The 22377-nt window shown below is 49.1% G+C and overlaps 1 protein-coding gene across 1 annotated transcript; it reads right to left on the minus strand.

The window, feature by feature from the left end:
- Nucleotides 1-9362: 9362 nt before the first annotated feature.
- Nucleotides 9363-21891, minus strand: PLAUR (plasminogen activator, urokinase receptor). The gene is made up of 7 exons (XM_069549142.1): nt 21752-21891; nt 20770-20880; nt 19257-19400; nt 13298-13450; nt 12400-12534; nt 10815-10961; nt 9363-9924 (listed from the first exon to the last, which is right to left on the minus strand). The coding sequence occupies exons 1-7, from the start codon at nt 21801-21803 to the stop codon at nt 9671-9673; spliced, it is 996 nt and encodes a 331-aa protein (XP_069405243.1). The 5' UTR covers nt 21804-21891; the 3' UTR covers nt 9363-9670.
- Between the last annotated feature and the right edge of the window lie 486 nt (nt 21892-22377).

Below are 22377 nucleotides of genomic sequence, written 5' to 3' on the forward strand. Positions count from 1 at the left end.
GGCACCTCTAGAGGATGCGGGGAGTCGGAGGAGGGGATGCGCCCGAGAGCTCGGGGGCCCGGGGGCGGGGGCGAGCAGGGGGCGTGTGCCGGGGGGACCCGCGGCCAGACAGTGCGGGCGCTGGGTGAGGGCAGAAGTGGTGGGCGATGATGCGGAGGGGAGCGCGGGCAGGTGCTGTGAGGGGCAGCGTGTCGTAGGAAAGGCGAGCGTGCTGTTGCAAGGATGCGCCAAGGTGCGGGTGGGTGCGGAGGGGAGGGAGTGGAGTCAGGATGTGTGTGAGGCTGTGAGCGTCCAGGGAGAGGGAGTTTGGTGGGGAAAGTGAGTGGGAGAAGTGTTCCCCGGACAGGTGGAGGTATTCCGTGGGAGAAGGTGAAGCGGGGTGCACATATTCCAGAGGGGAAGTGAACGTATTCTAGAGGGGGAGTGAAGGTGAAGGTGTGAGCATGGAGTGGGTTATAGGAAAGGTGACAGTGAGAGGTAGTCTGTGGACAGGTGAGTGTGAGGTTGAGAGTGTCATGTGACAGGCTGTGAGCTGAGCCACTTTGAGAGGGAAGGCAACAGCCTGGTATCTGGGCAGGTCCAGGACCTCCCAGGGCAGGGCTAGGCTGGGCTGGGGTCAGGTCTCACCCTTCCCCCGGTCCTCACCCGGAAACTCCGTGTTTCTGCATCATTCCTGGGGTGGGAGAGGCTCTGGTGGACGCCCAAGCGTCTAGCCTCCCCACCCTGCGTCCCTACTCTTCCGGCCCCAGCCTCTCTTTTCGTCCCTGACTGTCTATGCGCTCTCCCCACTTCTCTCCCGTCGTTGGTGCTGACTCACTCCTCCAGACTTGGGTCCCTTTTCCCTCCTGGGAGGTGAGTCTCCCCGAGCCCTCTTCTGTGGGACTTTGTAGACCTGGTGCAGGGTTATCACCCTTATGAGCCAGGAAGAGCAAGAAACCATGAAAGGTAGGAGACTTCAACCTCTTATACCATCATTTGACAATCAGGGAAACTGGGATATGCCAACTGTGAAAATCCTTTATCTTCATCACTACCCAAAACTCCTCCATTCAGGTCCTCCATCGGACTTCAGCTCCTGGTACCCTTTCTGTTCTCAGTTCCCAGCATCCTCTCTGTCCTTGGGACCCAAGCTCTCATCAGTCTCTATGTGCCCAGGACCACAGCTCCAAGTGACTTCTTTCCTTTTCAATTCTCAGTTTACCTTTCTGTAAACTAGAGAAAGGTGTGGGGTTGGATAATCTCCAGTCCTCCCAGAGCTCACAGCCTGTGTGTTGAGATAGGTGGGAGAGAGGTGTCCAACCTGGATTTGGGATACTGGGTTAGGGAGTAGCTAAGGGTTGTTTTTCCTTTCAAGAATCTATAGGTCCCCCACTCATGGCTTTAACCAGTGTTCCCTACTCCAGCTCCAGGGCACCCTGGAGGATGTTGGTTTGGCTCTCATCTGTCTTTTTTGGGCCCCACCTTTTCTTCCACATGAGGTCGTCCTGTCCCAGTCCTACTCCAAGTTATTGTATCCATTGGGATTTTCATGCAAGTGACGGAAAATCCAACCCAACTGGCTTAAGAAAAAGAGGATTGTTTCACATATGAAAAAGTCTTGGGTATGACTGACTCCAGCATTATCTGTCCTAAGGATAAATGGTCCCCTTATGTAGTAGGGTGACTGGTCAATACCTCTGGGACCACATATTTGGGGCTTCATATTTGCAGAGGGGTAGAGGGAGAAAAGGGCTTCCTAGGTGGCACTAGTGCCTGCCAGTGCACGAGATGCATGTTTGATCCCTGGGCCAAGAAGATCCCCTGGAGGAGGGCATGGCAACCCACTGCAGTATTTATGCCTGGAGAATCTCATGGACCTCTGAGCCTGGCAGGCTACAGTCCATGGGGTCGCACAGAGTCAGACACAAATGAAACCACTTAGCACACACTCACATAGGTATATACCTGAGCTTCCCGGGTGGCGCTGGTGGTAAATAATCTGCCTGCCAATGCAGGAGATGCAAGCGATGTGGGTTCAATCCCTGGGTTGTGAAGATCCCCTGGAGTAGGAAATGGCAGTATTCTTCAGTATTCTTGCCTGGAGAATCCCGTGGACAGAGGAGCCTGGCAGGCTATGGGTCACAGGGTCGCAAAGAGTTGGACACGACTGAAGCGACTTAGCATAGCACACAGCACAGAGAGAGAAAAAGACAGACAGGCTGGGAAAGCCAGGCTATGGGAGCCTGAGCAGAGATAAGAGACTTGAAGAGGCTCCTTCAGCACAATGAGGAAATATTTTTTTTCCTTAGAACCCTCCTTGAAACCTTCCATTGGATCTCCTTGGTCCAGATAATACCACCTGCCTATCACTGAACCAACATCAATGGCCAGGAGATGAGATGAAACTGATTCAATTAGATATGAGCCACAGGCTCCCTCTACCCCCAGGTCAGAGGTGAAATTAGATTTCACAAACAGAAGTAGATATTAGGGAGACAGTTGCTGTCCCCATTTTGAGTGGCGGGGTGGGCTATGCACTGTGGGCTTGACCATTCTTGGGTTTTTGAAGTCTTGGGATGGTTCAGAGTTTGTTATTTGTTTTCTCAGCATCGTTCTGCAAGATAATAGAAAATATATTGGTCTCTGCCCCTGGTTCCTGACACAGAGCTCCTGAAACCCTTGTAATTACCTAAGTGATAAGAACACCAGGAACAGCTTTGTTCTAATATTTAGTCTTTGACCCTAGCTCCTAACTCAGGTCTCCGGAAATCCTTGTCACTTCTTGGGTGATAAGAGCGTCTTTAGGTGACTTATGGTGGGCTCCTGGATGAGGTCTGGTCCCCTAAAAGGCCCAACTATGATAACACACTTGAGATTTTCAGCCCCACTCCTCTTTCTCTTGAGAAGGGAGAAGGGCTGAAATTGGAGTGAAGGATCCGTGATGCCTTTGTGATGAAGCCTCTGTAAAAATCCCAATAGTATGGGGTTCAGGGAGCTTGTGGGTTGATGAACACACGCAGGGGCTGGGAGAGTGACATGCCTGAAAAGAGAATGGAAGTTGTGTGCCCCTGGGCACAGACCTTGCCCTGTGTGTCTCTTCCATCTGACTGTTCATCTGTATTCTCTATCATATTCTTTTAAAGTAAAAGGAAGTCACTCTTTCCCTGAATTCTGTGAGCCACTCTAGTGGGTTAATCAGACCTGAAGAGGGGATCATGGGAACCTCTGGTTTGTAGCCGATTGGTCAGAAGCACAATCTGGACTTCTGATTGCCATTGGATGTGGAAAGTAGGGGACTGAGTGCTTACTCTGTGGGATCTGAGGCTATTTCCGGGTAGATAGTGTCAGAATTAAGTCACAGAACAGCCAGCCAGGGTCACAGAAAATTGCCTGGTGTGGGGAAGCACTCCCCACATTTGATGGCCTGAAGTGTTGTGAGTGTGATCCTAGTGTGAGAGTAGAGGAGACTCACAGGAGAAAGACAAAGTAGGGAAAAACTGAGTTGTTCCCTCTACAGAAAGAAGACTGGGTGGGCATTTTCCCCCAATACACATTCCCTCCTCCTTTGTTCTTTCCTAAGAGAATCCTGATTTTGTTCAGGCATCAACTTTTCTTTAATAGTCAGCTGATGTGTGGGAAGTCCTAGGAGCAGGGTCTGAATATACTTTGTTAAATATTGTGGTTCCATGCCTCCTTCTAGTGCAAGGGACGAGGCATGAAACAAATCAGGCAAATAAAACGCAGGAAAGGCAAGTCACCCTGGAAGTTTTGGGATAAGCTTTCTTTGTTTTAAAAAAGAAGAGAAGAGATGGCCCTTTGTTATTGCGTCTGAATGTGGGTGTGATGCCTGGAACTGCAGTGGCCTTCTTGAGGCCATGAGGCAGATATACTTGAATGGATCCTTTGGGACATAATGGAAACATTGACTAAGTCAACCCAGGAACTGCCCTAACTCATGATCTCTTCTGTGAGATCATCAATTTCCTCTTTGTTTCAACCATTTTGAGTTGGGTATCCTTTTAAATACAGCCCTGACCACCATATTGCCTGCAATTCAGATAGAATACAGGGAGGCATCCCTGCTTACAGGTTAAAACATTTTAAGTGGTAGTTTTCTTTGTCAGTTGCTCCCCCATCCTTGTGATAAGCTCTCTCTCATAGAGGTGGTTTTCTCAGCTTCGCCTGAGTGGGTTGCCTACCAGGAGAATTGCCTGAGTGGCAGATGCTTGTTTACAGTGTGCACAACTGTATCACGGCTCTGATATAAACTTCCCTGGCCATAGCAGAGGAGGTTGTTGGCAGAGTCCTGACCCAAACTGGACTCCACCAGAGAAGAGTGAGAAGAGCCTGTTCATTAAAATATTATAACCAGACACAAGTAGTTCTTGGTACTTGACATTTCAAGGGCATGTTCGGCTACTGTGTTTGAGGCCGGAGGTAGTCTGAGGAGACAAAAATAAGGTGAAAGCCCAGTCCATGAAGGAAGCCACACACTCAGAGTAAGAGAGAGTGACACAGAGAGGCAGATTTTGCAAAAGGGAGACAACACTGATTTTGCCCAGCTTTTCAGTTCTGTTTCTTGTCCCTGGTGCAGCCCAGAGACCTAGCTCTTGCCTGGATTCTAAACTTCCAATAATGCTGTCATTTTTTGCTTGAGTCAGCTCGAACAGATTTTCTTTCTTGCAACTGAGATCCCTGAACAAAAACTTGGGAGCCGTTAATGATGAGGTCCTGATCACAAGGTCTGGTGTAGAACATTATGAGAAATTTATCTCTAGCCTCATAGCTGCACCACGGGACATGTATTTCCATCCTTTGATCCCCACTGTAGGGCATCAAGGGAGACGCAATCCTACCCTCCAGTCTCTGCCACAGGGTCTCATGGGAAATGCAGTCCTAGCCTCAATTTCAGCTGTAAATCATCGTGTGAAATGTATTCCTAGCCCCCAGTCTCTGCTATGGGGGTATCATGATGAATGCAATCCTAGTCTCCAGTTATCACCCAGGGGAGCAACCTGAGGGTCCCTAACCCACACCTCAACTGTCTCAATAAAACAAGTACATTTCCCTTAGACAAAAAGATAAGGAAGTCATCCTCCCCCTCATTTCTAAGAAAAACCTCACTCCGGGCAAACTTGCAAAAAAATAAAAACATAATACAATTGACTATACCTTCTAGCTGCTTTTTCTTTTCTTTTTTACAAGACAGGAACAAGAGAGCCTTAACCACGTGACACCGGTATAAGCTGACAGGACTTCAAAATTGGGACAAGGGTTGCTCTGCAGCTCATTACCATCTCATTGTAATATTAAGCTCTCCGCCCCTGGCGTCATATTGGTGCAATCCAATTCCTGTCCAGCCACCAAAGGGTCATTCAAGGGCAGAGAAGAGTTCATTACAGAAATCAGTACCTATTTCCACAAATCAGGGTGACATGAGACCCCCGCCCCCAATAACTCTTCTTCACCCTTTTCTATAAAAAGCTTGTCCCCCACTTGTAATCTGGAAGAAGGTATCTTTAGAGCATGGGAGGTCCAACCCGTCAATCCTAAAGGAAGTCAGTCCTGAATATTCATTGGTAGGACTGATGTTGAAGCTGAAACTCCAACACTTTGGCCACCGGATGTGAAGAACTGACTCATTAGAAAAGACCCTGATACTGGGAAAGATTGAAGGCAGGAGGAGAAGGGGACGACAGAGAATGAGATGGTTGGATGGCATCACTGATTGGATGGACATGAGTTTAAGCAAGCTCTGGGAATTGGTGATAGACAGGGAAGCCTGGCGGGCTGCAGTCCATTGGGTCCCCAAGAGTCGGACATGACTGAGTGACTGAACTGAACTGATCCCTTCTCCATTCCTGGACCATTGAATAAAAATCTGCCTTGCAACAAACTTCTGGACCCACTGGCGCGGAAGGGTGGGGCAGAGAGGGAAGTGAGGGTTGCTTTTCAGTAAGTTTCTGCTGCTGTAGAGAATCACAGCAGAATGGTGAAAGTAGCCTCAATTTTAATTATGAAGCATCTCAGAAAATGTCATCTTAGCCTCATCTCTGCTTAAGGGTATCATGGGAAATAAAGCCTTAGGCCAGGTTTTGTTGTAAGGTACCACCCAAGATGTCCTCTTTCCTTCCCTCCCTTCCTCCTTTGTTCATGTCCTGGGCTCTAATCTAGAAACTGGGAATAAAGTAGTGAGCAAATGAAAGGATTTACTCTTTATGGAGAGTCTTGTGGGGAGAGTTAGCAAAAACCAGACAAACAAGTGATTATTCTAGCCAACCATTGCAGCATAACAAAATACCCCAAAACTCAGCCATGTAAAACCACAGCCTCTTTATGATTCTGTGGGTCAAGAAATTCAGCAAGGCACACTGAGGTCAGTGTGGATTGACTCGTCAATGGACTGGAGCCAACAGCTGGAGATGGATGAGTTGCTTCATCTGGGGCCATATATCGGAAACTTTGGTTCTGTGTGGGTTGAATTGTGTCCCCCCAAAATATGTTGAAATCCTAACTCCCAGGTTCTATGAATGTGACCTTATATGGAAATAGGGGGGCTTCCAGGCAGAGGGTGCATGTTCGATCCCTGGTTGGGGATCTAATATCCCACATGCTGAGGGGTACAGCGAAAAAGTAAAAAAATAAAAGAAAGAAAGGTAGATTGGTATATTAAGATGAGGTCAAACTGGATTAGGGTGAGCCCCTAAACCCAATGACGGGTGTCCTCATACAAAGAGAGATTTGGAGACTCACCGCCATATTGACAGGAAAGAAAGTCATGTGATAACAGGCGGAGACTGGAGTGATGGATGCAGCCACAACCCAAGGACTGTTGAGGATTGCTGGCAAAGAAGGCTGAGTGCCGAAGAATTGATGCTTTCGAACTATGGTGCTGGAGAAGACTCCTGAGAGTCCTTTGGACAGCAAGGAGATCAAACCTGTCAATCCTAAAGGAATCAACCCTGACTATTCATTGGAAAGTGAAAGTGAAGTCGCTCAGCTGTGTCCAACTTTTTGCAACCCCATGGACTGTAGCCTACCAGGCTCCTCAGTCCATGGGATTTTCCAGGCAAGAATACTGGAGTGGGTTGCCATTTCCTTCTAGAGGGGATCTTCCCGACCCAGGGATCGAACCCAGGTCTCCTGCATTGTAGGCAGAAGATTTATGGTCTGAGCTACCAGCGAAGCCCCAAAGACTGATGCTAAAGCTGAAGCTCCAACATTTTGGCTGCCAAATACAGCCAAAATTGGAAAAGACCCTGATGCTGGGAAAGATTGAGGGCAGGAGGAGAAGGGAGGGACAGAGGATAAGATGGTTGGATGGCATCATCGACTCAATGGACACGAGTTTGAGCAAACTCCAGAGATAGTGAAGGACAGGGGAGCCTGGTGTGCTGCAGTCCATGGGGTTTCAAAGAGTCAGACACGATTGAGAGACTGAACAATAACAACCCAGAAGCAAGGAAGAGGCCACGAAGGATTCTTCCCCAGAGCTTTAGAAGGAGCACGATTCTGCTAGCGCCTTAATTTTTTTGTTTCTAACATCCAGAATGTCTGTTGTTTGAAGCTACCTCGATGGTAAGTTCCGTCGCTTATCGTGGCAGTCCTGGGAAATGAAATCAGCTGGGCCTCTCAGGTCTCCTGCACTTCGCATCTGCTGGGTTGCCATGTCCAGGGTAGCTCCTTGGTTCTCTTGGCTGGTGCCTGGCAGAGATGGCTGGAACCTCTGGGGCTCTCTCTACATGTGGCATCCACACACGAGTAGCTTGGGTATCCTCAGAGCATGGCAGTCTTGGTGCAGGAGGACTTTGACCTGGCAATCGGCTTCCCATGGTGCCACTTCCACCATATTCTAGGTTTGTAAAATTTATTATTATTTGACCGTGCTGGGTCTTAGTCGTGACATTTGAACTCTTAGTTGCAGCATGTGAGATCTAGTTACCTGAGCTGGGATTGAACCCGGGTCCCCTGCATTGGGAGCGTGTAGTCTTAGCCACCGGATCACCAGGGAAGTCCAAGAGGTGATACTGACCCCATCCTTTTAGGCCACCACAATGACAGTTGGTGATATAGGATTTGTGTGTGAATGTGCTCAGTCATGTCCAACTCTTTGCAACCCCATGGACTGGAGCCCACCAGGCTTCTCTGCCCGTGAGATTTCCCAGGCAAGAATACTGGAGAAGGCTGCCATTTCCTTCTCCAGGGGATCTTCCTGATGCAGGGATCGAACCCTCGTCTCTTGCGTCTCCTGTATTGGCAAGTGGCTTCTTAACTGCTGAGACATCTGGGAAGCCTGGATATATGATTTGAGAAGATCTGAAAAAGAAATCCTTTCTCTGCGAGTGGGCAGGAGGGGACAGGTTGGGAGTTTGGGATTGACATATAACACCACTAGATTTAAAATGGGGCTTCTCTAGTGGCTCAGGTGGTAAAGAATCTGCCTGTGATGCTGGGGACCTGGGTTCGATCCCTTGGTCAGGAAGATCCCCTGGAGAATGGCTCCCCATTCCATTTTCCTTGCTTGGAGAATCCCACGGACAGAGGAAGCTGGTGGGCCACAGTTCATGGGGCCACAAAAGACTCAGACATGACTGAGCAGCTAACACTTTCACTTTCATGTATATGTATAACTGAATTACACTGCTGTACTCCTGAAATTAACACGCCATTGTTCATCAAGTATATTCCAATATGAAATAAAAATTGAGAAAAGAAACCCTGTCCTCCACCTGCCCCCAGATACCATGGAAAATGTTCTTTTTCTTCATAGAGTTCCAGGGAAACAATTTTGTCTCTGCAGGCTTGCCTCAGCGAACCATGGAAAACATGAATTCTGCCATGTTGTGGTCAAAGAGTACCATTGAAATGGTAGTTCTCACAAAAAATAAATTAAAAAAAGAAACAAAAGAAATGGTAGTTCTGGCTTTTTCTCAGTTGGCCTGAGAGCATCCTAGGAAATATAGCCCAGCCTTTATCTCCTGCCCACAGAGCAGCAGGGGTATGAAGTCCTGTCCTTGGTCCTCATGGCAGGGCTCCCAGGGGTCATCTCCTATTCATCTCCTGTCTCAGAGCCCCCTAGGAAATGCAGACATGTCCCTTTAGAGCAACAAAATAGTCTTGACCTTTGGATGTGGGAGAAGAGACTGGAAGGTTAATGCTTGGGTCAGTGAGTTGGAAAGTTGCATTTGGAGGCCAGAAATAGATGTGGAGATGGCTTTGGGTGGAAGGCTGCGTGGGACAGCTCCCAAGGCCGGGGTCTCTAATGCCTGGGTCCTACAATATGACCCCCTAATTCCAGGGGCCTGTGAAAAGGTGGTGCCCCCCACCTCATTCATCCTCTCTGGAGAAGGGCAGATGCGGCCTTGTTCACTGGTTCAAAAATCTTATTTTTCATACTTTAATACTGAATTTATATTCGGTATAAAATATTAAATAAAACAAATATTAATTAATAATAACAATAGCCACAACACTATCAATAATCACATGAGCTCTCTCCTGCTGGCCGGCAGCCTTTTGCTAGCTTTTTTCCTCTGGTTCTCACAGCTCTCTCTCTGGGCAGCTGGGAAAACTGAAGCCCAGAGAGGGCAGCCCACTGGCCTGAGGTCACACAGTAAGTTGGTAGGGCTGGGAACTGAGGGAAGGGCAAAGGGGTCCCCTGGATCCAGCCAGTGTGGTGGGAATGTGGGGTTCAAGTGCAGAGGAGAGTGGCTCCCCAAAGTCTGGCAGTCAAGAGCAGGCTGACAAAGAAGCTGAGGTGGGCAGGGCTGGTCTGGGGGGCACCCCCCTTGCGGGGCTGGGCGTCCCTGGCTGGGTGGTTACAGCCATTTCCAGTACAGCAGGAGACGTTGACGTGGGTGAGGTCGAAGGCTTCAGCCACGTGGAGGCTTTGGCACCACGAGGGGGCTGCGCAGCCTCTGATGGTGTAGCTTGGGTTCCTCAGTCCTGAAGAGAGAGAAGGACCACGTGAGACTCCGAGTTCTGGGGCCTGGAAACTGGAATTCTCACTGCATGACGCGCCACCTCGTGGTGGGTGCCACCTGGAAAAGCAGCCAGTCTAAGCCGGGTGCAGGGATGCCTGGGCTTTCCCTCAGACCCTTCCAGGGGCTCTGTGAAGTCAAAATTATTCTCATAATAATGCTACAACCTCACTTGCCTTTTTTCTTTTTTTTCTCTCACAAGGGGTTTCCTAGAAACCCAAGGGCATGTGATCTTGCAACAGACTGAATGCAGAGGCAAATATGAGGGTCCAGCTGTCTTCTATTAAGCCAGACATTAAAGAGATTGCAAAGAACAATGTCCATCTTCTCACTCACTTTTTTTTCCTTTTGGAAAATGTCTCCTTTTTTTTCCCCCCCATAAAAATATGTTCACGTGTCATGAGTTTTCAATTGTTCTTTTAAAATGAATAAGTACATTTTAAAGTCTCTTGGTTTTTATTTCTAATGCAGTAAATAGCTACAGACGTAACTGACATAAACAGTAAGTTTTAAGAGCATCAAGGAATTTTGAGACCCCAAAGTTTGAAAAGCTCTGGAATAGAGGAACCCGGCCCCGGACACCTCAGGATGGAATCTCATGAGGTCCACAGAAATCCCACCCACCCACGGAAGCTCCACTCCCCCACAAATAAATCCACTTGTCTGTAGGGCAGATACCCACTTCCTAATGAAGGAGTCCTAAGTCCTTGCTACACTTTGCACCCTCCTGAAGGAAGTCCTACCTTTTCCAACAAGACGATCCACCTCAATTAAGTCCAGTTTCATAGGAGGTTACCTCTTGCAGAACCCCCCCCCACAACTCCCCACCCCTCTCCAGCATCCAAGTATCCTCACCTTTAGTGCCTGTCGCTTCCAGACATTGATTCATAGGGCCGCGGCAGTCAATGAGGAAAGTTTCTTCAGAGGAACACCTGTGGGCGCTGTTCCCCTCACAGCTGTAACACTGCAAGCCGTTTGGTGGCAGGTTTTGAATCTCCAGGACTTGGGAGAAGATCAGTGACAGAGAAACCAAGGAAATTAGCCCGAAGGGTTTCCCACAGTTAGGTCTCCAGGACTCCCCTCTCTCAGCCAGAGATGTCATGGCGCTCCCTTGTGGTCAGACCTTGGAACAGCACCCTCTTTGGGCGGGGGGTGAGGGTTGCGGGGGTGGTTCTTTGAGGCTTGTGACAGAAATCTCCCCACGAACCCTCACCTGCCTAGACTCTGGATAAGGCAAAACAGTCCCTGCCTTCAGAGAACTTACGATTTAGAGCTACACTGTCCCTGGACTTCCCTAGTGGTCCAGTGGTTAAGAATCCACCTGCCAATGCAGAGTACCTGGGTTCGATCCCTGGTCCAGGAAGATCCCACATGCGGCGGAGCAACTAAGCGTGGGGGCCGCAGCTTTGGAGTCTGGGCTCTAGAGCTGGAGAACCACTGACTACTGAACCCCCGTGCCCTAGGGCCCGTGCCCCGCAACAGAAGCCACTGCAATGTGAAGCCCACATACTGCAACTAGAAAGTAGCCCTCTCTCTGCAGCTAGAGAGAGCCCATGGGTAGCAACAAAGATCCAGTGCGGCCATAAAAAGAAACAACAAATAAATAATAGAGCTACACTGTCCCATATGATAGGCACTAGCCACCTGTGGTTGTTTCCACTGACACTAAACTGAATATGGAATGAAATCCAAAATTCAGTTCAACTGCTCAAGAGCCATATGTAGTAGAGGCTACTCTATTGGGCAATACTGATACAGAAATTTCCATCACCATCGAAAGTCCTGTTGGCCAATAATTGTTTGCAGAGACAGAGTAACACAAAGGATCTAGATTATACTTGGAAGAGCAGAGTTAGGGACATCTTTCCTGAGGATGATGCTTTAAAGCTGAGACCTGATGAAGGAGAAATAGCCAGCCAGGTAAACTCCTAGGGGAGATGCGTTCCTGGTGGAGGGTACTGTATGTGCAGAGGCAATGAGGCAGACACATGCTGGGTTACAGACAGCATAATAGAAGCTTCGTACAGCATTTTAAAAGCAAGTGGAAGGCATTGAAATGTTTGAGGAGGAGGGACATGCTTTGATTTACATTAAAAAAAAATCACTCTTGCTGCTGTGTTGAATGTAGGCTGTAGGGTAGCAGGAGGGGCAGCAAGGTCATCGCAACAATCTAGGTGAGAGGCCATGATGGCTGGGACCAGCGTGGTGAGCAGCGGAAGGTTTCAAGAAGATGTAGAAGCATAAAGCACAGGTCTTGGTGAGGCTTTGATGGTCTCCTTGAATTCCCACAAAATCTTTCTTGAGAAAGGGCTTAATAGGTCCTTTTTTTTTTTTTCCAGAGGAGAAAGCAGAGTGGAGGGGTTTGCCTGTGAGCAACCAGCCTGAATGCACCTCTCTGCCCCCAGTCCTAGGTCTTGTGCCAGGTCCCTTGCCCCCTCACCTGGGCCCGCATTGCATTTGGTGGTGTTGCAGCACCGCAGGAAGTGGAAGGTGTGGTTGTTGTGGAATCCGGTGGGGCCTGGGCAGCCAGGAAGGATGCCGCAGCCTTTCATGTGGCGCTCATCCTCTGGATTCTCTGTGGGGACAGAGGATGTCAGACTGTTGCTGAGGAGCTGGGACTGAATTGGTCACCTGTCCATCTTCTGCTTCATCCTTCACTATAGGACTCTCACTGTATGAGGGGCAGCCATACATCCAACCAAGAGACACAGAGTCCAGCCTCCATGGGTATAGTCAGGGCTTCTCAAGTGGCACTAGTGGTAAAGAACCCTCCTGGCAATGCAAGGGACATAAGAGATGCGGGTTCGATCCCTGGGTTGGGAAAGTCCCCTGAAGGGGGGCACAGCAACCCACTCCAGTATTCATGCCTAGAGACTCCCAAGGACAGAGGAGCCTGGCGGGCTACAGTCCTTAGGGTAGCCAAGAGTTAGACATGACTGAAGTGACTTAGCATGCACACATAGGCATAGTCATGCGGCTAAGTTCTTGTCAATATGATCTAAGTAAAAAGGCTTATGGGACTTGCAGAAAGGAGAAGCTTTACAAAAGCAGGGCCACCCCCCTTTTGCCCCTTCTTTGGGGCATGAGGTCTGGTGCTCAGGCAACCATCTTGGACCATGAGGCAGTCTTGCAAATGGAAGCAACATGTAAGAAACAAGAAGGCCTCTGGTGACTGTAGAACTGTCTCAGTGGCCCTAGACTTCCCATCACTGGGCTTCCTGTGTGAGTACTAACTTTATACCTTGCTTACCTCCCTGTTATTTAGAGGGTTGTTGTTAAGTGCAGCCTTTGGGAAGAACAAAGCTGGGAAGGGGAGTTGCTGGCATGTTGGGGCTCACCTTTCAGGCTCCGGTGGGTTATCACATCCACGCACTGATCTCTAGATTTGAGGCATTGCATGCTCTGGTCCCAGCCCCTCTCACAGGTGAGGTCTGTCGAGGCACAGGAAGCACATTCAAGGTAGCGGTTTCTGGAAAAAGTAGCATCTGGACCTGTTTGGGGAGGAGCAGGAGGGTGAGACCCCACGGGAGGAGTCCTAGAGACCTATCTTGCTAGAGGACTCACCTGCACATCAGTTCTTCCTTATCCCACTCTTCAGCCAGTCAACAAGTTCTGCCCATCCTATCTCCTAAATCTTCTTAGGATCCATCCCTTCCTTTCCAGCTCCATGACCAGGTCAGACCTCCTTCAATACCAGCTTGCTCCCTGGCCTCCTGGTTTCCATTCTTGCCCTTTCCACTCCAGTGCCTCCCACATGGCCCTAGAAGGATGCTTCTAATACTCAAATCGAACCCAGTCTCTCCTCTGCTCAACTCTTGCATGGGTCTCCAGTGCCCTCAGAATAAAATCCAAGAAACTCAGGGTGGCATTCAAGGCCCATCAAAGACTGGCTCCTGGCCACCCTTCCTGCCTCCTTTCTCTGCCCCATCTGCTCAGACCCTATAGCAGCTTCCCTCAGACCCCCAAGGGTAAGTGCTGACTCCCACCCAGCCTTTGCTTCTGCACAACACTTTACCCTGCTCCCTAATTTCCCTATCTCCTACTCATTCTTCAGGAGTCGTTTTCCCTAATTTTTACCTCCTCCAAGAAGCCCTCCTTGACCTCCCAGGCTGGATTAGGTGCCCCTCTGGGCTCTCCAATCCCAGCTCTGTCTATTTTGGATCATCTCTGTTTGTACTAAGTTCCAGGTAGAGCCTGGGCTATCTTGTGTGCCAACATGACCCAGCACAGGGCCAGGGCCAGATAAAATATTCAATAAATATTAATTAATTATTATTATCATTTTTTGGCTGTGCTATCAGCAGATGAGATCTTAGTTCCCCGAACAAAGATGAAACCCACCCTCTGAGCACTGCAAGCACAGAGTCTTAACCACTGAACCGTCAAGGAGGTCCTGCAGCAATAGGACTTCCCACTCACGTCATACGTCAAAGTCTCACTTGACTAATCTGTGATCACTTTGCCTCTCACATGGACCTTCCCGTCCAGGCCAAGTGGATGAATTAGTTTTTCCTGGAAACACCAGAGTCATTCCTCTGCCCAGACCTTGGCTCACACCATCCCCAAGCCTGGCATGCCCTCTCCTTCCTGACCCCAGATATCCAAGTTTGAGTTTGAGCCAAGTCTTAGAGAAATTAGAGGGCTCTCTCAGCCAAGACACTTAACCGGCAGGCCAGCAGCTGTAATTAGGTGAAGCACTTACCTTCAAAGCCAAATCTTCCCCACCCCCTCCCCAAAGAAAAATAACTTAAAAGGCCAACAACCCACGTCTTCTCCAACGGCCCACGTCTTCTCATATGAACCACCATGAAAATGAAAATACAAATTGCCATCATTGCCAACATAGCTGTCTCACGTCACCCATGGGTCTCCTTCGTGAGCTCTCCTTCTTATGTTGCTCTTCTAAATGTGGATGATACCCAGGCTCTGTCTGAGGTCCTTTTTTCATGTCTCATGGTATATACTCTCTCCCATTGGATGTTATCATTGACATAGCTTCATCTCCACCTATCTGCAGAGAAATCACGAATCTCTCTCCAGGCAAGACTTTCCTCTGCACTCCACATCTGTACGCCCACGGGCCTCCTGGTGGTCCCCTGGCTATCTGTCAAACACCTGAATCTCTGCCTGGCCCCAACACGACTCCCCATCTTCTCCAAACTGCTGCTTCTCCTGAATTCCTTGTCTCTGAGGTGGCCCCATCTGGTCTTCCAGGGTAGGCACTTGGCAGACTCCTTGCTCTTCCATATCTAGGCATCAGTCTAAATACCCCAACTTCCCCATCTTCTGTAATCCTTTCGCCATATTGCTTCTGATCTCCATTAAGCAAATTCTATTGAGTTCTTAATGTTAGACCCTGTTCTCTGTTTCCTGTTGGACTCATTTTAAAATGGATTCCAGATTTCTGCTAAAAATTATCCTTTCCTCTATTTTCTTGAAGATATTGATCATAGCTATTTTAGACCTCCCCTGTCTAATAACTCCAATATCGGATTCACGACAAGTCTGTTTCTGTTGTGGGATTTTTCTCTTGGTTTCCCCAGTCGATTTGTCCTGTTTATTTTCTTCAGGATACCTTGTATGTTTTGATTCGATGCCAGACATAGATAACAAGTTGTAAAGCTTTAAATGATTTTATCTTCTGCCAAAGAGAGATTAGGTTTTCTTCCCATAGGAACTGGATGTAGGCATTTTTGTGCGGTGCTTAGGTCATTCAGTCATGTCTGACTCTTTGCGAATCCCATGTACTGCAGCCCACCAGGCTCCTCTGTCCACAGGGATTCTTCAGGCTGGAGGGCCATGTCCTCTTCCAGGGGGTCTTCCCAACCCAGGGATCAAATCCAGGTCTCCTGCATTGCAGGCAGATTCTTTACTGACCGGGGCTGGTCAATTTCTGGTTTTGCCCTTATTCTTGGGGTGTGGTCTCAGAGGAAAGCCTGAGACTTCTCTTTCCAGTTTGGCAGCTTCAGTCTCCCAGCATCACATGCTCGCTGGAATTCCTGCTCAGTTCTGTAGTTTCCCAGATACTATTTTCTGTAGAGTTTCTTGGAGCCTAACGCTCTGCACATACGGCTCGCCAATGACTTGAAGGAAATGTGCAGATCTGGGGACTCCCTTTCCTGTGGTTCCATGCATTCCACGATTTTACTTCTCGTTTTCCAGACACTCTGGCAGCCCCAGGTTTCAACCTCTGCCTTCTCAGTCTAGCGACAATCTCTTTCTATCTGCGTTCCCCTTCCCTTCCAGAGCAGTGAATTGGCAGGTGCACTCAAGGTAAAAGCCAGCTTGTCTCTGGAATTCAACTTCTGTGCTTCCCTTATTTCAAGGATTGGAGCACCTCTACTTCCTCTCTCCATTTGCTGCTCTTGAGTGACTTCAATGATTGTTTATAATTTATCCAGCTTTTGTAACTATCATTGGTGGTAGATAGTCGGGGGGGTGGGGGGTGGGGAGTTGGTCTGAAACAAGTAACTCCACATGACCAGAACTGAATACCTGCCCTCACCATCTAACCCATCATTAAGTTATGCTTATCTGCCTGCTAAATAGCTCTTAAATCCATCCACTTTTCTCCATCTGCTGATCAGACAGACACTGTCTTCTTCTTTTTTTGTTTTTAGCCACGCCACGTGGCATGTGGAATCTTAGTTCCCTGACCAAGGACTGAGCCCATATCCCCTGCAGTGGAAGCATGAGGTCTTAACCACTGGATTGCCAAGGAAGTCGTACACTCCCTTCTTTATCTGGACAACCTCACACACCTCCAGGTTGGTCTCCCCTAATCTCAGGGACGGGGGAGCCTGGTGGGCTGCCGTCTATGGGGTTGCACAGAGTCGGACACGACTGAAGCGACTTAGCAGCAGCAGCAATCTACCTTCCCTGTATCATTTCTTCCTTCCAATCTGTTTTCCACTCTGAGGTCAGAATGCATGCCTGCTAAGTCGCTTCAGTCTTGCCCGACCCTCTGCGACCTAATGGACTGTAGCCCGCCAGGCTCCTCTGTCTGTGGGATTCTCCAGACAAGAATACTGGAGTGGGCTGCCACGTTCTCCTTCAAGGGATCTTCCCAACCCGGGGATTGAACCCACATCTCTTACATGTCCTGCACTGGCAGCTGGGCTCTTTACCAATAGTGCCACCTGGGAAGCCGGAGGTCAGAATAACTTGTGCATAAACACAGATCTGATGGTGACCCTGCAGCCTTTCAGGACCTCCCAGTGCTCCTCAGATGAAGTCCCTATTCCCCACTACAGTCTAGAAGGCCTTGTATAACGTGACCTTGCCAATTTCATCAGTTCCTCTTGCCCCATCTTGTCCTTCCTCCAGCCATGCTAGTTTCACTGTCTTCTGTTGCTTTTGTATCTGTTGCTCCTTCTGTCTGGAAAAACCCTTTCCACTGTCTTTTTAACAGCCTGACTCCTTCTCCCTCAAGACCCAGCTTAGCTGTCGCTCCCTAGAGGAAACCTCCTCTGGCCTGAGTCATTTATCTCCTCTAGGGTCCTACAGCCCCTCCTCATAGTTATCCCCGCTCTGATCACTCCCTGGTCTCTGTTTGCCCCATCTCAGCCCTGATGATTCTGGACTGTGCTTCCCTATTGCAGCTCTGACCTCTCCGGTCTCTTTCCTCTGTTGGGGTCCTGACACCTTTCTCTGTGCTTCCCTGATCCCAGCTCTGACTGGGGGCAGGGCAGTCACTGTTTGGTGACGGTCTAGCCTGCCCCCTCCCCGCCTCCCACCCCTGCCATATATACACACATTACCGGACTATGAGCCCCAGAGGGGCAGGGCTCAAGGCTGCCTTGGCTGTTGCTATGTCCCCAGCATCACAGAAGAACAGTTGTGTCTGATTCTTTGTGACCCCATGGACTGTAACCCACCAGGCTCCTGTGTCCATGGGATTCTTCAGGCAAGAAAAATGGGTTGCCATTTCCTCCTCTGGGGAATCGTCCCGATCCAGGGATTGAACCCACGTCTGTTACATCTCCTGACTGACAGGTGGGTTCTTTACCACTATCTCCACCTGGGAAGCCCATTAAAATCCCTATGTCCCCAAGATCCCCTAAAGAGGAAACACCAGGCCCAGTAGGAGGCCTTGAGGGAAATAGGTCCCGACTGGTCAATGTCCTCTGCACTGACCAGTGCTGTTAACTATTTTGGTTGTTATCGCTGATTACAAGTGTTCCTGAGACTCAACTGTTACTGCTTTCCTTTGGCACATCTAACAGAAAGAGGAAGCCAACATCCTCTCTCTTGTCACTTCCTTGAAAATAAACATCTGATTCAATTCCCACCAAGGGATGAAAGTTTGAGGTCAGGATCAGTGAAAAGTTAGCAGAATCAGGGCAGATGAAAGACAAGGGCAAAACTGAGTGCAGACGCAGGCGCTCTGTTGACTGATATCACTGTGACTGGACTGGTCTTAACACATTTCCTTTCTCCCCAGGGCCAGAAAGAGGAATCTCTGCTTGACCCTGCACCATGGGCTCCTCCTTCCTATTCTTCCTCTCCTGTGAGAATTCGGAGGAATTTGAGCCTTTCTAAGTCTTTTTCTTACACTGACGGACCAGCGCCTAAAGTCATGAAACTCTACAAAAAGCCTTGCAGAAGTTTCTTCACATTCCTTTTTCATCGCCCAACTCAAGAATTGAGTCTAGGGAACTTTACCAGCCCATGGCAGCCTGTCTGGCTCCCTCCTCTTTTGACTTCCTTTAAGGACTTTGAGTCACTGGCATCACTGGTCTTTGTATCTTGGTCCCTTGCTAAGATACGAAGCATCTGTTGCCTGAACCATCTCCTCTCCCATGAGAAAAATGAGATGGCAAAATGTCAGTGAGATAACTCACCCACCACTCAAGTGGGTGTATGTATACACAGCTTCTTAAAGGCCGGTGATGTATCTTATAAATGACAACCACACACACAGAGACACACAAGCAGTGCGGGATGGGATAGGATGAGATGAGTTTGTAGTTGGGAGTGGGGCCAGTGACAGTTTGAGATGAGCTGAGATTGATTGGGGGATGGGATTAGAGATGTGTTCAGGAGGAGGATGGGTTTGAGTTGGAGAGTGTTGGGGATAAAATGAAGTTGGGGGAAGGGATTGGGGTTGGGGATGGAAATGGAGCCAGGTTGGAGATTTGTTTAAGATAAGGAAAGGTTTTAGCTGGGGGATCAGTCCTGGGGTAAGGCGTGGAGCTGGGGTTGGGGTGGCCCCAGATTGGGGATAAGACCAGGGTGATGTTAAGACTGGGATGGGGATGTTTTCGGGTTGGGGGTGGCAAAGGCTGCCCTACTTACCAGGGTTGGGCTTGTTGCACAAGTCTGACCCGCACACGGCCTCTGAAAGGGTGATGATCTGATTTCCAGCCCGATAGCTCATGGACCTGTTGGTCTTGTCCGGATGGGTACAGCCTTTTCTCATCACATTCATCTTGTTGCTGCCTATGAGGAATGTCTCTTTGTCACCCCCGGAAACTTCCCTGGACCCAACCACCTTCTGACACTCCTGGTTATAAAGTCACCTGCTCCCAGGAGCGACCCCTGCCAGGCCTCTTCTCTTAATTGAGTCCAACTCTGTCTTTTCTAGACTTACCCATCCTCCCCATCAACCTCTATACCAGAAGCCTACTCTCTCTTAATGACAACACTGTACCATTCTGGATCCATCAACTCCTCCCTCCCAGCTTGGAGATCTTAACAGAGAGAGGCCTCTAGTAGGAATCTTAAAAGGAAAATGCTTTGAGCTTACCAAAAAGTACAAGAGAATGATATAATAAATACTGTGCACTAGTCACAAAACTTTATAAAATATTAGTATTTTGTTATATTTGTTTCAGATTAAAAAAAAAAAAAAGAGAAACCGAGTTTAAAAGATAGTTAAAGCCTCCTGCTTACTGCCCTCCTCCAAATCCCATTTCTCTTATTCCCTGTCTGAAGGCAACCACTGATATAAGTAATTCTCACCGCTGTGTATGCAGAATATATGTTATTGCTTATTTTTACTGTTAAATACTATTTCTAGTAAAGTGTCCAACTCTGCAACATGCCTTTTTTTTCCTCTTTCAATCTTACATTTTTGAGATGTATCCAGGTTAATACTTACAGCCGTGTGTGTGTGTGTGTGCGTGTGTGTGTGTTAGTTGCTCAGTTGTGCCCGACTCTTTGTGACCCCCATGGACTGTAGCTCACCAGGCTCCTCTGTCCATGGAATTCTCCGGGCAAGAATACTGGAGTGGGTTGCCATTCCCTTCTCCAGGGGATCTTCCCAACCCAGGGATTGAACCTGGGTCTTCCACATGTCAGGCAGATTCCTTATCATCTGAGCCACCAGGGAAGTCCCCGACAGCCCCCGTTCCTTCATTTCAGCTGCTGTGGGGTATAATGTGTGATTATACTTACAGGTTTCTCCTCTGCTGACCCTAAGTTCAGTCTCCAGTTTTCTGGGTCACAAATATGAGGACTAGGAACATCCTTTTACATGTGTCTCAAGGCAAGCGTGGCTAAGGTTCTTTGGGGTCTCTACATTCCTTGAAGTTTAACTGCTGCTGGTAGGTTATGTTAATCTTTATTTGTATCAGATATTGCCACGTGGCTCTGTTCCGTGGATGAACAAATTTACCTCCCTAACAGCAGAACCCGCAGTCCCACAACCTCATCCATCTCAGTACCGTCAGATTCTTAAACGCTTGTCCATCTGGTGGGCGTGTTACGGGTCTCAGTAACACCTTTTTTTTTTTTTTTTCTTGCGTATTTCCCTGATAACTCGTGAGATAAGGTTTCTCGGTCCCTCGCTTTCCCTTCCCCAGCTCACCTTCCCACACACTCAGGACCGTGGTCCTGCAGAGGTCCTGACCAGGAGCACACTCTTCAACACTGCAGCTCGTTGCGTTCTTACACTGGACGCATCGCAGGCCCCAAGAGGCTGGGGGCAGAGGGAGGGGACGAAAGAAGAGGTGTTATTGCTCTGAGCCAGGATCCTTGCCCGCTCCAAATTCGGAGTCCCCTACCGAGTTATTACTCATTCTCCCGCGGTCCAGAAAACTTTCTGAGTTATTCATTACCTAACCAACTCTCAACTCCTACCCCCCCCCACCCCCACCCCGCCCTCACAGTTCCAACTCAGCTTCCTTTCATTTTCCGACCCGTTTTCCATTTTCTAAAGAAAGGAGGTAAGAGATCCCGCCGGCTAGGGTATAGTGAAAGGGGAGGAGCCTCGGTACAAGCCCTGCTTCCCTAGCCCCTGGCTCTGCCCGACTCAGCCTGACTCTCTTTAGACCTTGCGTACAATGAGGCGCTGTCCTCCCCGTCTTATGAGCCTGTGTGCGGCGGGGCGGGGGTCGGAGGGGAGGGATCTGATAGACAGCAGGGGGCTGTGGGAGCCACTGCGACTCAGAATCCCACCCAAAGGCGGGCTATGTGACCTCGGACCAGTTAGTTAACCTCTCTTTGCCTGTTTCTCCGTAAAAAGGGGTTAAAATAGTTCTGCCCACCCAGTCGGAAGTTGCAAGGAAGAACCTTAGAAGAGAGTCTGGCATAAAGAGCGCATTCACCAGATGATGGCTGTCGTGAAGCTCCTTTGCTCAATAAAGATTTCCTGAGCGGCTACCGTGTGCCCGGTTCTGTACCGCGAGGGGCGGGGCGCCGAGAACAGGAGAATTAATTGATTGTGGGGTGGGGGCTGGGGATTGAGCCCTCCTTCTCCAAGTCATCAGATTCTGAGCTCTCTTCCCCTCTCCCTTTCCCGCCGTCAGACCCCAGGCCCCAGCTTAGAGGTCCGGGCACCTTGCCCCTACCTGGAATGTAGGTGTGAACCAACAGCAGTAGCAGCAGCGGTTTTTGGTCCATGTCCGACGGTGGCTCCTGCTCGCGATCTCCCTGCACCTCTCAGTCTGGCCCCTGGAAGGAGACAGTTTTGTGGCCCTGGGGCTCCTCCCAGAAGTTTGCGAAAGAGCGAGTCAGCCCCAGATGCGTCCCCCGCCTCCCCTCCCCACCCCTCCCGGACCTTCCTCAAAAACTTCCTTTACCAGGGTGTGGCTAGCTGGGGGTACGGGGGCTGACCCTGCTCTGACTCACGTTGGCGGTAGTCACAGCTATCCCCGGATTGCCTGGGTGTGAATTCCACTTTTCTCTCAATGCCACATCACCTAGAGGAAGGGACGTCACTCTTTAAATGAAAACTTATCCCTTCGGGAATTTTGTGACTATTAGATATTACAGGGCTTTCCTTCGTCTTGTTAGGAAGGATGGTGGTTATATGGGAAAGTGTCTTTCTCATGTAGAGCTGCCGGCTGAAATATTTGGGGGTGAAATAATACAGTGTCTCCAATTTACTTTAAAACATTTCAGCCAATAAGCAGATATTGCTGTTATGACAATGGCTTTGTGGTTATGCAGAAAACTTGTTCTTGTATTCTACAGA

The sequence above is a fragment of the Ovis canadensis genome, chromosome 14 (assembly GCF_042477335.2).
Source record: "Ovis canadensis isolate MfBH-ARS-UI-01 breed Bighorn chromosome 14, ARS-UI_OviCan_v2, whole genome shotgun sequence".
Lineage (NCBI taxonomy): Eukaryota > Metazoa > Chordata > Mammalia > Artiodactyla > Bovidae > Ovis > Ovis canadensis.

Bases quoted from the DNA above. Each gene is read 5' to 3' on its own strand.
- PLAUR (XM_069549142.1), bottom strand. From the start codon at position 21,803: ATGGACCAAAAACCGCTGCTGCTACTGCTGTTGGTTCACACCTACATT. The intron at 20,881-21,751 runs GTAGGGGCAAGG...CTCTGCCCCCAG, and splicing joins GGTTCACACCTACATTCCAG to CCTCTTGGGGCCTGCGATGC. The intron at 12,535-13,297 runs GTGAGCCCCAAC...CTGTCCCCACAG, and splicing joins AACCCACCGGAGCCTGAAAG to AGAATCCAGAGGATGAGCGC.